Source organism: Sphaerodactylus townsendi, linkage group LG08 (assembly GCF_021028975.2).
Source record: "Sphaerodactylus townsendi isolate TG3544 linkage group LG08, MPM_Stown_v2.3, whole genome shotgun sequence".
In the NCBI taxonomy this organism is placed as follows: domain Eukaryota; kingdom Metazoa; phylum Chordata; class Lepidosauria; order Squamata; family Sphaerodactylidae; genus Sphaerodactylus; species Sphaerodactylus townsendi.
Window position 1 is genome coordinate 71,575,195 of NC_059432.1, and position 15,959 is coordinate 71,591,153.

The 15,959-nt window shown below is 41.5% G+C and overlaps 1 protein-coding gene across 4 annotated transcripts in view; it reads right to left on the reverse strand.

Annotated features, from left to right (window-relative positions):
• The window catches only part of EPHB1 (EPH receptor B1), a 387,492-nt gene that overhangs the window by 238,578 nt on the left and 132,955 nt on the right, over nucleotides 1–15,959 (reverse strand). For all 4 annotated transcript variants that reach the window (XM_048506774.1, XM_048506776.1, XM_048506775.1 and 1 more), the window contains exon 3: nucleotides 2,464–3,145. In XM_048506774.1, coding sequence (XP_048362731.1) covers nucleotides 2,464–3,145 — 682 coding nt within the window. The remainder of the gene's footprint in view (nucleotides 1–2,463; nucleotides 3,146–15,959) is intronic.

A 15,959-nucleotide genomic window follows, 5' to 3' on the forward strand; every position in this document is an offset into this window, starting at 1 on the left:
TAGTAATCTGTGTCCATGGTTCTCCTAAAATACTGCCTTCAACAACTCTGCTTAAAAATCTAGCAATGGCATATGAGATAGAAAGCCTGTGGAATTCTGGCAGATAGAAGGGGGTGGGGTAGACATTCTGATGGAAAAGTCTTCTTTAAAAAAAAAACTTTATACCACGCAACAGCAATGAATTTCAACAGACAACACACAGCAGGTATTCATACCAGACCTCTCAACTGAGAGCTTTTGCTCCTCTTGATTATTCCTATTTAATCTTTGTGTGTTATAATTTGCTTTCAATTTAATTCAGCACCTGCTCATGATGCCACTAGATGGTGAGTATGATGTGGCAATCAATTATCTCTTATGTCTTTTATGGCCATTTTACATTGCATAGGATATAGACAGAGTTGTCACTATTATTTTACTGGTTTTTATTCACTGCACTTTATCTTGCCAGGGATCTTGCACTTCAATTATTAAATACTAATAAAGCATGGCTGATGCTTCTGTAGTATAAAATAGCTTCACTTTTCTTTTAAAATCAGATAGGAAATCTGTTGTTAAGGGTAAATTGAACCTCTGCAAATGGGGAAATACCCTCTCTTTAGACAGCTCGGAGTTCCATGTAAATATAATCTGCTGAGTTTTCTGATCACCAGATATAAGGGACAATTAATAGGGAATGGATCTCTCCTTTCAGACCTGTTTTATGAGCTTCCCAGGGACACCTAGCTGATTGCTGTTGGGAGAAAAGGTTTGGACCCTCTGGACAATTCCTGCTAACAGAAGGGGGACAATTTTTGCTGATTCCCTCTTTCTGCTCTAGGTCTCCAATGCCCCCCCTCATGAATTTTCAGGGTGAAGGATGTCTGTCATGAGCAACATTTCAGAGGCCATTTCAGGCTGCAGTGGGAGAAAAGAACATCTTCAGATTTGTACATTCCCATGCGTTTTTAGAGATGACTATATTATACATGGTTGTTTCCATACACATTTCACCTCATTCCTCAATTAAAATTCCCTGCTGTGTGGCATTGCACCTGCAACAGTCAAGTCCCACAATGTTAGTCAGATGTTGACCCTTTTCTGGTATGTTCCATGTTTTACTGCCTCCCTAAAGCTGTACAGCAGCTTCTTGGCAAAGCCACCCATGGAGGAAAATATGTCTGCTTTGTTCTACCTTTAGTACTTACTTTCACTCTTATCCTTCCCAGTTGCTTATTCAGTCTGGAGAAGATAACTCCTGGAACAGCTTCCAAGGTTCAATGCATGCATTGTGGCAGAGCCATCCCTTTCAGAACAGTAATGCATAATCACTCATTATAGTTTATCTAAAGTACCCACCATTTATAAAGGGAAGCTCACAGTAATCTACAAGCCTATTATCTGGGCTCCACATTTACAGAGAGGAATAGATGGGCTCTCTTCCTGTTTTCACTGAGCAAGAAACAAAAGAACATTTATAAAATAATTACCCAAGTGTTTCACAGTCCTGCTGTGCATATGAAATGGCCAGAAGAGCCTTCCTGGAAACAGGATGCTCATATTTCACAACAGCCTCATTGGATATGGGCCACTCTGAGACTTAGACTGACTTTGCGTGATTCAGACCTGGCAAAACGGAGACAGTGATTTCAGACCTGGTTTGAGCTGAGCAAGGACCATGTTTGAGCTCTACAGATGCAAACAAATATATATATGAATGTATACATACTGGTTTGCATGAAGATAGTAACGGTTCCATTTGCTTTCCCCAAAGCTCTTTCACAAATGCAATGCTAATCAAGTGAGTCCTCCAAAGTATTTTCCAAGCAAAAATGAAAAAAGGCAGAAAAGAATACTGCCAAAATTCCAAAGAAGTGTAAGTTAAGCTACTACCATTCTGCAAACATGACTTAGTATGCTGACCAATCACACTGGACCATAAATTTTCCAAGGACACAGGGAGAAGAACTGTCATTTGCTGAGGCTCTTGATGGCCCTATCAGGAATTTCAGTCATGGGATACAGATATAACAAATGGGACTTTCTACTTTGGCACTGATACGTTGACATCATAATCGAAGGCAAAATATATTCAGTGGATCTGAGCACACAGCAGGCACAAGAAAACCATAGTCATCTCTATATTCATTTGTTAAGGAGGATCCCAATGGGCTGCCTGATTGGGGTTAAGGCCCATGCAACTAGACACCAGCGCTTAGCAATCCTTGACTCAGCAAGAACAGTTGTCAAGGACCTAACTTGGAGCTCCAACTTTCAGAGATGACATAAAAACTTGTAGGTTTCCAAATAATTCATAAAGTGACAAAGTTTGTGTTAATGATTATTCAATGTTCTAAACTTGTTACTGGAAGAAACTGGTTTAAATGCAGCTTTTTAAAGAGCACCCATGCTCCTATTCCATTCTGAACAGGTTGATAAAATAATCAGACCATCAAACAATATTTGAGCAAATCATTATCTTACCTTTGCAGGCCACATTGTTCTCAGGCTCATATCCAGCCTTGCAGGTACAGCGGCCAATGGGAACCATCCATTCCCCATCTCCATTGCAGTACAATTTAATGGGCACATCCACCTCCTCAGCATTGGGAATGCATGTACCTCGCGCAATCACCAAAGAAGTACTTTCCGCTCCTGTCATGGTCTCTGGGAAAATGGCAAAGTTTTGCACCACACTAGGGCATTTCTTAAAGAAGACCCTTACTGACAGCAGCGACATGCATGCCCCATAATCCTGAAAGGCAAGGTAAAAGCCATTGCGATTGAGAGGTCCAAAGCTCCGCACCTCCGTGTTCACTTTCATCAGTCTACCACCAAAGTCCACCTGAGAGAAGCTCTCATCTGCAGCAATAGTGTCCACTTTGAGGTAGGGGGCCTCTGTCCAGAAGGCTGACTTCTTGGTAGCAATGACAGAGTCTGTTTCATAATAATACAGGTTGAAGGTTTCCTTACAAGAGCCAGGGACATTGGGAAGGCTGCTACAGTCCCGCACAGTGAAGCGCATCTCTGTGTAAATGCGGTGTGCGCCCCGTCGGTTTATAAAAGTGGTGAGAAGCCAGTTATTCTGGTTGGGTTCAAAAACATTGCACACCTGGTAAGTACGGATTGTGTTGAGGTTCTCATCATAGCCACTGACTTCTTCCCACTGTATGGAACAAATAAAAAGAGGAGGGTCAAGAAATTAAAAATAATGGAGATCATCAGACACTAGAAGAGCATTTTAGTCATGGAGTCATTAATCATTACAAGTTGGCAAGGACAGACAGACTTGGATAATCAGTGTGCTCTACTTTACAAGTTCTGGAAATATAAGAGACATCTCTAATCCTAGGGTCTGAAACAACGCTCAACAGTATGGAATCAGCCAACAAAAAATAAAATCAAAGCTCTTGGTTCAGTGTCACACATACATACAGTCACACTCATATACACACATACACAAAATACTTGTTTGGAACCAGCTTAGTGATACACGTGCAACCATGGTTTGCACATATATTCTAATCAGCATCCTGAGGCTACACTGTATCTCAGTTCCTCAAGATTCTGTGGCAGTGATAAAATCAGTACATTTCTGCTCTTCTGGTAGTTTGACCTGTTTAACACCCCAATTCGCAAAGCCATTTTAAAATCTGGCATTTTCCTAAAACTCCCTTTTGAATGCAGAGCTGGCAAATACCCTTTTAACCCAGAATTGTAAATTACCAAATGTAAATTACCAAATGGCCCAATACAAATTACTGAAATCTAGCTAATGATTCAATAATTCTTTTGAAATTATAGGATATTTATTTCTTAAACAAAAGAAAGAAGCTATAACCCAAAATTGTAGGTAGTTTTCACAAGAAATGATGCTCCTTAATTAGGAAAATGTTCTCTTCCCTTAGAATTGCAAATTGCTGTTTATTAGGCAAATATGGAAGGATGGACAGAAACGATATTGCAACAAAAAGGCTGCAGAAGCTTTAGCAACAGACATTTTTTAGGAGATGGAGTTTTTTCTGTACTAAGAAGAGTTGCACCCCTCAAAATCCACTGAAGTCAGTAGGCTTAGAAGGGTGCAACTCAGTTAAGATAGCAGTTTCAGTATATATGCATGAAAAATTGGGAGAAAAGAGCATCAGGAAGGAAAAACTGGGGGACATGGATTGTAACATTGTATTCTTTTATATTTGTTTAAATAAATCAAAATAAATTGAAAGTTCACTGACTGAAATAACCAGCAGATTGTCGGGGCCGCACTCTACCCCTAGTTCATGCTTAAGCATGACTTAACTTGTTTTATTAAAACGCAAAAGCAAAAAGCAGACCATTTTGTGACACTTTAAAAAGAACAGGTTTATTGTAACATAAATGTTGATGGACATGATGAAGTTCACTTCATAAGATGCATGAAGCGTACTCTTCACTTGTAAGATTAAATACAGGCACACATGTATAAATACAGACAGGAAAAGATGCAGAAAGTAGTGCCAAAAAGCCAGTTGCTGCCATCTTTATAATAATTATCTATATCTATAAAGCACCAAAAAGCTTCAGAATCTTCATCTCCACAAGTGGCATGCACACGCGCAGTCCCATGTGTGTCTGCACAGAACAGCACTCAATGAGCAACAGTTACAGACTAGCAAACCCTGGTTTGTAAATCACCTGGGTCACTTCCTCATTCCAGAGATCACAGAATGATAGAGTTGGACGGGTCCTCCAGGGTCATCTAGTCCAATCCCCAGGATAATGCAGGGAATTAACATCTACCTCCTCACCCATACCCCCAATGACCTCCATGCCCAGAAAATGACACACACACACCCCAAATCCTCCAGGATCCCTTACCAATCTGGCCTGGAGGAAAATTGCTTCCTGACCCCAAAGTGGTGATGGGCATTTCCCTGAGCAGGTAAGAAAGGGCCATAAGAGCTAAGCATTGATGCAACCCTTCCTACCCTACCTCTCATGATCTAAGTTCATAGAATCAGCACTGTTTTTAGATGGCCATCTAACCTCTGCTTAAAAATTTCCAAAGAAAAAGAGTCCACCACCTGTTCCACTAAAGAACTGCTCTAAGAAAGTTTTTCCTAATTTTTAGCTGAAAACAGATCAAACAGGGCATTGAAAGAATCAGCCATGTCAACCAGAAAATTTCTTACAGCTATCAGAAAACCATTCAGATTCATTTTGTTCTAGAGGTGGATTATTTTCATACATTCTCAACAAGTCCCCATCTATGGATATTTAAATATGGGCCCTGGGATCATGAAAAAACAAGTCACATTTTTCTACAACCTGAGAAAGTCACAAGTTTGCAAAAAAAAAAAATAACCTGAAAAAATACATTGGGGGCTTAACCTGTCGCAAGTGATCGAAGTAATGTCTGTAGCTTTAAAAAATGAATTACTTCTGAACTGTCAATGGCCATTGTGCAGATTGCTAAGGCCCCTTCCACGCATGCAGAATAATGCACATTCAATTTCAAACAATTGCTTGAAAGTGGATTTTGCTATTCTGTACAGTAAAATCCAGCTTCAAAGTACATTGAAAATGGATCGAAAGTGCATTATTCTGCATGGGCAGAAGGGGCCTAAGAAACCACAACAATATTGTCAGCCTTCAAACTTTGATTTCTGCTGGTAAAAGGCTCAGGTGGGGCAGGGGGCAGGACTCTTTTTAGGGCTCTTTTGATTTCTCAGGCCATGAATGGGTAAACTTAGGCCAGTCACTCAGTATCAGCATAATTTACCTCACAGGGTTGTTGTGAAGATAAAATAGAGAGGAGAGGAGAAAGGAAGGGTAGAAACTAGGAAATAGTGTGGGGAGGGGATATAGGTAAATTAGGTGCCCCCTGCAAGTCTCTGTGGGTTCCACACATACTATCCTAATTCAATGCCCAAAGTACCTAAAGTATAGTGGAACACCCAGAGCTTCAATTAAATACAAAGTGAATACAGGTAAATAGTCAAGAGTAAAATGGTACTCTACTTGAAAAATGTCATGCTTCAGATGAAATAGGAATGGTTTTGATGTTCTGGTAGGAAGAATATGTTCAAAAATGTCTGTGTGCATTCACACACACACACACACACACACACACACACACAAAATACAAGTGTATTTAGCACCATATGCTATGCACAAGAAGCACACAACTGAATATTTGCACAGGTCCACTATAGCACTACCCGCTTCAAAATTTACCAGCCACCCATGTGCAATTCTAAAGTTTTCCTAGGAACTGTCTTAAGACCACTTCATATGTTTATAAAAATTGTGGTCACTACAACTGCTCTTTGGAAACTTTGTTTTATTTTAATCCTAGGACCTTTGTGAAGCTTTTTGTCTCAGCATGCTTCTGGCAAATAATGGGCTGTGATGCTTTTGCTGTGATGCTTTATTCTGGGGGTTTTTTTCAATATTTACATTTGTTTGCTGGTTTTTATGTTCATAAGCTGTTTTCTGAATGATTCTAAAGATAAGATAGTGATTTTGAAAAATTGAACATGGTATATATTTACCAGAAGAAGATAACATATCTCTGATAAATTGAGTTCCCATCCATAAAAGCTGATAATTTTTGAGGTATTCTGTTTCACAGCTGTAGACAAAGGTAAAATTATCCAAACTAGTGATATATCTGGCAGCATCTCTGACAAATTGAGTTCCCATCCATAAAAGCTGATAATTTTTAAGGTATTCTGTTTTGCACCTGCAGACTAAAGTAAAATTATCCAAACTAGTATATTTCAAAAGGAAGAAGGTATAATCTGCTTTACTCAGGTGATAGCTTTTTGGGGGAAAATGCATACCTTAAGAGTTTTAAACTATAAGCTAGTTTCAAAAAGGACAGTGGAAGTTCTGTATGTTATGTACTATGCCAACAAAAAAGTCGGTCCTTGTCTACAACTGCTAACATGCTAAAATACAATGTCTTTTGAGTATTACAAGGTTCAGCTAATGGTGATATTTAGTAGGTGTTATGTGATGCTGAACTAGGTGGAAGGGGAAGGTCATCTGTACAACCACATGTAGGAAGAGGAAAGAGTGACTTAAATTGTGGTCCACATGTGGTTTGAGGAATAGGAAAAAAAAGAATTCAAGAAAACTTGCTTCAGGCGGGGCTTTCTATTCCTCACTTTTATGAGCAGCACATCCATCAAAACTGACAAGAGAGAGTATGCTGATATGCAGGCAGATTAATGAAAGGGCATTAATATAACATTGGCCACTGTGACAATTAAGAGGCAGGCAGAAAGTGTGCCTGGGCTTGCAACAGCATTAGAGTATCACAGCCCAATTTATAAGCTGTTCAAATTGTTCTGTGTTTACAGGCTGTTTGCAACAGCATTATTCATGCAGCAGCCTTTAAGTACTGCTCTGGATGTGATGTATAATTCCAAGGTGCTCCAGTGCCACTGAAGCATGAATTAATGGTTGTATCGTAGCACGTTATCAGGCAAGATTTTAATATTTTTTTATGGAGATGAGAGTATTACATATGTAAGCAAAACTGTACGGTGTAAAATGTTGGGCTGTCATGTACATGCACTGAAGTTAATGTGGTGGCAAGGCAGCAGGAGATTAGCATATACTTCAGTGTGCCATACATCTGCAACTTCAGGTTGGTTTTAGAAAAATTCAAGTTCTTATTATTGCATGGGCACCCAATCCACAGCCCCAGGCAACCACATCCAGAGGGCTTTCTAGTGGTGCAGAGAGGCAGAACTCTCCCCCCCAAAACCACCTACCCTTGCAAAGTCCTCTATAGGGCTTAACGGACCCCCCCCCCCAAAAGGGTGGCATAGGTTCAAATCCTGGGTTGCAACATAACTTACTGCAAAGTCAGGGTGGAAGTTAACATCCACTCCACCTCAGGACTGCCTCTGACACAGGAACACTGCAGCACAGGAACACTGACACAGCATCCAGCACTGTGCCCATGCATCCCAGAGGAACATGCTGTTTGCCTGCCACCATGTTTGTCCCTCCACTGGGGTAAGAGTCTCGGGAAGGGCAAATCTACCAGTGCAGGCCCACATCGTCTCCACAAGACGATTCCCCCCAACCCCACTCTGGATTGGACTGTTAAAACAGTCACACTAGATCAGAGGCAAAACTACAAGGGGGCCAGGGGAGGGTGTTGCACCAGGCACACGCCTGGGGCGCGCACAAAAATTTAGGTTTGTGTTTTTTCCAGTCTTTGGCCTGCAGAGGGTGCAGTTTTTAGGCTAGCTGCACCAAAAATCCAGGGTATCTTTAGGAGACTCTCCTGATGATGCCACCCAGGTTTGGTGAGGTTTGGTTCAGGGGGGGGCAAAGTTATGGACTCCCAAAGGGGGTGCCCCATCCCCCATTGTTTCCAATAGGAGCTAATATGAGATGGGGGCTACACCTTTGAGAGTATATAACTTTGGACCAAACTTTACCAAACCTGGGTGGTATCATCAGGAGAGTCTCCTAAAGATACCCTGAAATTTTGGTGCTGCTATCCTAAACACTGTGCCTCCTGCAGGCCAAAAACTGAAAAAACACTAAAAAAAATACAAAAAACACAAACGAACATGAGGGCGCGCGCGCAAAACTCAGATTTTCCCTAGCTACGCCTCTGCACTAGATTTGCTTCAGTATTTCACCATTACCTTGTAACTCTGGCAAAAGATGCTGATCAGCAGCAAAAATCTTACTAGACTGTATATCTAGCCACCTATCAGCTGTTTGCTTACATCTGATGATAACCATTACATTATCAGCAGCTATTGCTGCTTATATGGATAACAATATAAATTTTATATCCAGGGACATTTATGCACATTATCATGGTTCTCAAAAAGTGCATTTGTCGTAAGGTCATTCATTATTCCAGCCCCTTTAATAACTGATTTATACACAGTTATGTTGTGCAGTTGAAAGAAAGAAACTAGAAATGTCCTGCAGAACTGTACTATTAGAAAGCATTTATCCACCATCAAAATGTTGCCACCTGTCTCAAAGCTATTTTGCATCACCATATCTTTTGAACCCAGAGTGAAAGGTATAATTTATTTGCTGAGTAAAACTATGGGATATATAAGGACTTGGCCATGCTGGCAGGGGCTGATGGGAATTGTAGTCCATAACATCTGGAGTGCCAAAGGTTCGCCACCACTGTACTAGGCCTACCCTGTCCCTTCCCTAAGGGGTGTGCCTTGCTGCCGCCTCTGGCTCACTGCCTCCTCTAAACTCTCTGCTTCTCTCTTTCCTCTTCTGCTCTGTACCTCCCCTGCCCCCTGCTCAGTACTTTTCTACTCGCCTCCCCTTCCTGCCCTCCCTTCCTCCCTTTTATCCCTCCCCAGGGCTCGGACCCAATTGGCTTGGCTGCCACGGTTCCCTCCCTGGGCCCTACTGAGCCCCACCCTCTCCCTCTTAGTCTGTGCCCCACTCTGCTGGCTGGGGCTCAGGTGTTCTCTGGTGGGCGGAGGCTGGGTGGGCTCGCTGGCATTCACATCGGCACAGCGGGTTCTCTCCGCAGCTCTGCCTCCTACCTTGGTCCCGGCATGGCTTCTCCTCCCACCCTCGGCCTGCAGGCCCATGAAATCACCCGGTGAGTCAGGTGGAGGGTGGCCATTGGGGATTGCCTGGCTCTGCTGTCTCCCCAGCTGGGAGCTCGTCTGGGGGCGGAGTTCTTCCGTGGGCCTGGTTGCAGCAACTGCCCCTGACATGCTCTTTCATCTTTTTCCCCATATTAATCTTCCTCAGCTCACAATACTTTTGTTAGTGATCAACAGGAATATCAGTTGCTTTGTTTTAATCTTTCCCAGTTCTATTCTTGAGATAAGCCATCCGGAACTATACCCAGTATTCTAAGTATGGCACTGCCCAGTCATTTATATAACAGTGTTATGATACTGACCAGTACTGTCACTTTTTTCCTAATAATCCCCATCTTGGATTTTTGTTTTTTGTTTTTTGCTACAGTGCAATCTAAGAACTTCTAGAACAGTTGGATATAAGTCATCTGGACCTGGGAACTAATTAATTTATAATTTACCAATAAGTCCCCAAGTTTCACCTTTTCGATCTTGAGCACAGAACTTTCCAAAAGCCTAAGTTTAACTTGGTTCACTTTGAAATTTGATAACATTCATTAACTTTCAGAAAACCATAATTCAAATGGTTTCAGATGAGATTATCCAAGTTTTTAGTCAATTTGGAGGGAATGCAAAAGGGATTGATTGGCTGAAGGGCAGTGGCGTAGGGAGGAAAAATGGCACCTGGGGCAAAATGGTGCACCCCTCCCCATCATTCTCCAATGCAGGCCTTGGCTTGGCATGTCGTGTTGAGGCCCAGCCACGTCCCTCCTCCTTCCTGGAAGTGTGGGGGCAATTTTTCCACCCCCATGTGATTCCCATGGGGTGCCCGGGGCATTTGTCTCCGGATGCCCCTGTGGCAGCTATGCCTATGCGGAAGGGACAACCATATCCCAACCTTGGTTTGAGACATGGTGGGGAAAAACAGTAGATAGCAAAGAACTGTGTTGCATTTACAGCATGGCTGCCATCATTCTTTTTTGTCTTGGCTCTGATCTGCACTGACCTCTCTTTAAATTCCAAAATCTGGTCTTAAAACATTTACAAGTGGCACAGCCTCTCTTATAACTGTGATATGCTTATAAAGGGAGTTGTAGTTTTTCCAAGTGACAGATCAAAGATAATGACAATAATGGCCCACTGAAATAAAAGAGGATTGTAAGAATAATAGAAATAATGTTTCTGGATGGATATCTGAGATCAGGATATGTCTTCCCAATCTCTCTGAAAACAGAGAAGCTCATCTGGACTCCTATGTATACTTCTGTGGAATGAAGGACAAGTAGTTCACATGCAGACAGAACCCACTGTCAGAAAAATTCCCCATAATTTCAATGCAGACTTTAAGAAGTACATTTTAATACAAGTACTGAAGTTGATCATGTCTAAAATGAGAACGTTTTGCTATCACAGATAAATTTGGAGAGTTCAGTGCTTCCTCTCAAACTTAGATATTATAAATTTTTATCATCACTCAGATACCAGTCCATTTTTACAGTGTAGCTTAGGGCCAAAATGCAAGCAATGCTGGAGTCCCGTGACCAGAATTCTAACAGTGACATCCTAAGCAACGTTTCAACCTTCTAAGCCTAGTGACTTCAGTGGACTTGGAAGGTGCAACTCTTTTTAGAACTACACTGTAAATCTGTTATATGATCCTGAAAAGGCAGCTATAGAGGAACCCATTGTATATCCAGGCTGCAGCACTACAGCAGGAGACTGGGGTGAGGGCAGGGGAGCACAGAAAATGGTAAAATCCCCACTGGTCACTCATTTGAGAATGCTTTGTTGAAGTATAGCTTGTGACAGAGCTGCGTCATGTTTTTCTTCAAATCATAAAGAAACACTGGCAGAGGTGACATTTTTACAGTCTGAATTTATCCCTTTGATAATAACTTGAATTTCATTTATAGCTGGTTTAGGCGCAGCTTTAGGCCTGGGCTCAGAACTCTGCTCAATCATAAGGACCACCAGGTGGTTTGAAAGAAGTACCCGAACTCAATGCCCTGAGGATTAAAGTAAACAAGGACAGGAGAATACTTAAAAAAAAAAAAGCAATGTATTTCCTTATTGTTATATACACACATATATCATCACCCAAAGAAGAAAAAGAATGAGAAAAAGCAAGTAAGGGAAAAATCATTTTTTTCCTTCTTCCTCTGCATCCTCAATCCTTCACACCCTGACCCAATTTTGCATTTGCTGGATCATGGCCTGTGATCTTAAATTGAGTGTGCATCCAAATATACATTCTGGCGTGGATGTTTTTATCTGCATGGCCTTACTGTCAATGGAATGTATACTTCAGTGCTCCTCCAAATGATTCTCCTGATGTGGATGAGAAAAAAATACATTCAGATAAGCATCTGGGTGTGAATGTGACTGAATATAGTGCAATTTGGATAGATTACAGCTGTACCCAGATGAACATTTGGATGTAAATCCCGCATTAGATGCCCTCACAATTGAAATGAGCCGGTGGAAGGATGAAATATGAATGTTGATACATGTTCTTGAAGGCCAATTCTCATCCCTTCCAAATCTTTAAGCGGTGTTGACGCTTTTATTCCTCTTAAGATGAAACTAAACTACTCACCATTTGAAGGATCCTGGTGAGTCAACAAATTAAGGTCATTCACCCCCTTTAAATTAGAAAGGGATTCATCCCCACAATTTTAGAATCCTTTACGTAAAGGGGGGGGGGGATCTTAGAGTATGCCTCCTCCAAACTCAGATTCTCCCTTGTTTTGCCACCTTTCCTGATACTATTGAATCTGAGAGATGATGCAAAGGATGACATCTTATCCACATGGTCTTGTTGCCAAGTAATAAGCAGATCCAGAAGAAAAATCTTCTATTAATAGATGATGATTACAATTTCCTCTACAGGGCAGTTTTAGGAAAGCCAACGTGGTGCAGTGGTTATCTGGACTCTAATCTGCAGAACTGGGTTTGATTCCCCACTCTTCCACATGTGGTGGAATTTTATCAGGAGAACTGGATTTGTTTCCCAGCTCCTACACAAGTCTGCTGGATGATCTTGGGCTAGCCACAGTTCTCCCTGAACTCTCTCACGTAATATTCCTCACAAGGTATCTGTTGTGGGCAGAGGAAGCAAAAGGAGTTCTCAGTTGCCTTCAGTCTCCTTACAGGAGAGAAAGGCGAGGTATAAATCGAAACACCACTTCTTCTAGGAATGGAATCTAAAGCAGGTTTTAAATCAATAAAGGCTGCATAAAGAGGCTGTAAACTTACAGAAATATTTTCTGACCAAATGTTGTAAAATCATACACTGATCTAGTGATTCAGCTTTCTGAATCCAGTTTGTTCTTTCACCAACAGGTTTTTGTGTTTCATCCAATCCCACAGTTGTGTTGCATCCAATCCCAGTTGTGTTGCATCCAATCCCACAGCCTCAAACCACTGCTGCACCAGGAACTCTGGGAAATTTAGTTTCCACACATATATGGTCCCAAGGAAACTACACTCCTGGAATTTGTTCCAGGTGCCAAGGATGGAGTTTTTCTGAGCTACATTTAAAGGTGGAGGACACATTCCACTGAAGATGCCTTGTGTAAAGCTTACTGATAGTTCTGAGCAAGCTTATCGGTTCATAATTTGACGAATCTTCCCTGTTTTTCTTCTTGTAAATGGGGACAATAATTGCTATACTCCAGTCCTTAGGAATTTTCCATATTTGTGAATGGCTGCCAACAGGGATATCAACATGGGATCTGGTGGTATCAGATCATGTCCCAGGGCCTTCAGCAGTAAGGCTCACCACCTCAGAAGGGTCAACAGGAGGTTGTACAGGCACGTCTACAAGCTTATCAAGAGGATAGTAATTATTATCAGTATTGCCACAGAGTTCCTTATAATGTCTTACCCAGGATTCTCAGAGAATAACAGTGTCCAACATCATTGACCCCTGCTAGGACATTCAGACATGATGTTCCAAAAAAAGAGAAGAGTTCTTAGTCTTAAATACTTGTGTGAGTTGAGTCCAAGATTTCTTTTTTTTGCTTTCTTTTTTTGTCTCTGATGATAATGCCTGGTTAGCTGTATCAAGACAGTCAGACTTAAAATATTCTATAAGTGCCTTATCTAGATGCACAGGCTATTTGTTTTATATTTAAATTTATTTTATTTGACTTCTAGGCTGCCCTTTCCTATACTGGCTCAGGGCAACTTACAACAGTCTATGTCATAAGCATTTAAACCAACAATAATACATTCTATAAATATCATGGCACCATTCAATCAATCCAAGGATGATGGAATATTCTCAAGGAAACCCCAATAAATGCTACATCCATATCTTTAAGGAAAAGGGCATGAGAGGGAAGAAGAAAACAAAAGGGGGAAAGGAAGGGGGAAAGGAAAGCAAGGGGAAAAGGAAAATGGGATGGGGAGATGTGAAAGGGAGGCCAGCTAGTTAGAAAGCACTACAGCCCTCAGCCATAAGTCTGATGGAACAGTTCCATCTTGCAGGCCCTGCAAAATTGTAATAAGCCCCACAGGGCCTAGGTCTCACTTGACAGAACATTCTCCAAACTGGGGCCAGACCTGAAAAAGCTCTGGTACTAGTTGAGGACAACTGGACAACTTTCAGGCCAGGGATCACCAGTTAGTTGTTACCCATCAACCAAAGGACTCTTGAGAGACATAATGGAAAAGGCAGTCCCTCAGATATGAAGGCCCCAGACCAGTTAACCATTGCCTTCAAAATTGCAATGGTATATCCCATCAATACATAGAAATAGGGCTGGGAATTCAAGCTGCAATATAAGCAGAAGATGATCACTATCAAACTGTGTGAATATCAAACTGTGTAAAGACTCAATAAACTGGGAAAGATTTCCTGACACATTATGTAATCAGTGACCACTCACTTTCCCCCTGCCCAGTGAAGTGAACTCTTCTGGATAATCACTTGGGAATGAACCATTTAAGATATGCAAATTGAGGTGAATAGACATCTGTGACAAATAGAGCCCAGCAAGATTAGATTTCTTGTTTTTAGAGAGATGGACAAGAACAATGTGAAATAAGAGAAATGTGTTTTCTACTAGAGTAAGAGGAGTGGGAACTAAAAGGGTTAAAAGTTCTTAACAGACTAATGTTTGTTCAAGAGTTTCCAACCACAAGATAAGATGATAAAGAGAATAATGTGTATTGTCAAAGGCTTTCACGCTGGATTCAACTGGTTGTGGTGGGTTTTGCGGACTGTGTGGCCATGGTCTGGTGGATCTTGTTCCTAACGTTTCGCCTGCATCTGTAGCTGGCATCTTCAGAGGTGTATCACAGAGGGAAGCTGAAGATGCCAGCCACAGATGCAGGTGAAACATTAAGAACAAGATCCACCAGACCACGGCCACACAGCCCAGAAAACCCACCACAACCAGAATAATGTGTGTTCAAGAGTTTATCAACCACAAGATGAAAACAGATGATAGAAAGATGTTTGTTCAGAATTATGGAGTGGAAAGTCCCAACCACAAGATAAGAGCAATGATAAAGAGGAAGTATATAGGCAAAAACAGGTATATGAGTTATAACGAAAGTCATAAAGCTGAGTAGATATAAATCACAAGCAAAGGGCAGGAGGTTGCATAAAGGAGGCATTTGTAATTAGCTAATGCATATTAACTTTTACGTCCCAGATTGAATAAGGGGTGTCGATAATGAACATACAGGAAGAATTTGGGAGAGGAAAACATATCAAGGAGCAACATGTAAATAGGTGGATCAGAAAGCTGTAACTCCAAGTACCCTTAGCCAATGAGGGAACGGAGAGGGTGTGGCAAAACCGGGAGAAGGGAATAAATATACTGTGGATGTGTTGTTTCGGCAGAGTCCGCCCATGTAACAACAGCTCCCCTTTCTTTGCAAATAAAGCTACTTAAACTTCTCTTCTGTTGGCTTGATGTGTGGTACAGAAATATTAGGCACCACAATAACATGTATTTCATTATCAGTGGCCAGGACTTATGCCTGGAGTGCAAAGTATTATCCTCTGGACCAAGTCTAGTATTAAAATGTCCACCCACAACGGTCAGTTCTGCAGAGCAAATGTATAATGTGTTGCAGATGTTATAAGGGAACCCATTTGCCTTTTTCCCATTCGAATGTGTGCTGTGAAGGCAGTGATGTGAGGCCATGGAAATAATCCAGGTTGATTTTGTGCCTTCACGCTGAGTCGCATCTCTCTCTTTTTATTTCCTACAACACATGCGTAGTTATGCAGGCATACAGAAATGAACCCACACAGTCATGCCGATTGTTCCACAATACAATTGGCTGCACCTTTGTAACTGTGCGTGTGCAACACACAATTAAAAAAGAAAGAAAGAAAAGGGGCCTCCCTGCAACGACAGGGCAACAGCAGGAGGATTCTCCCTG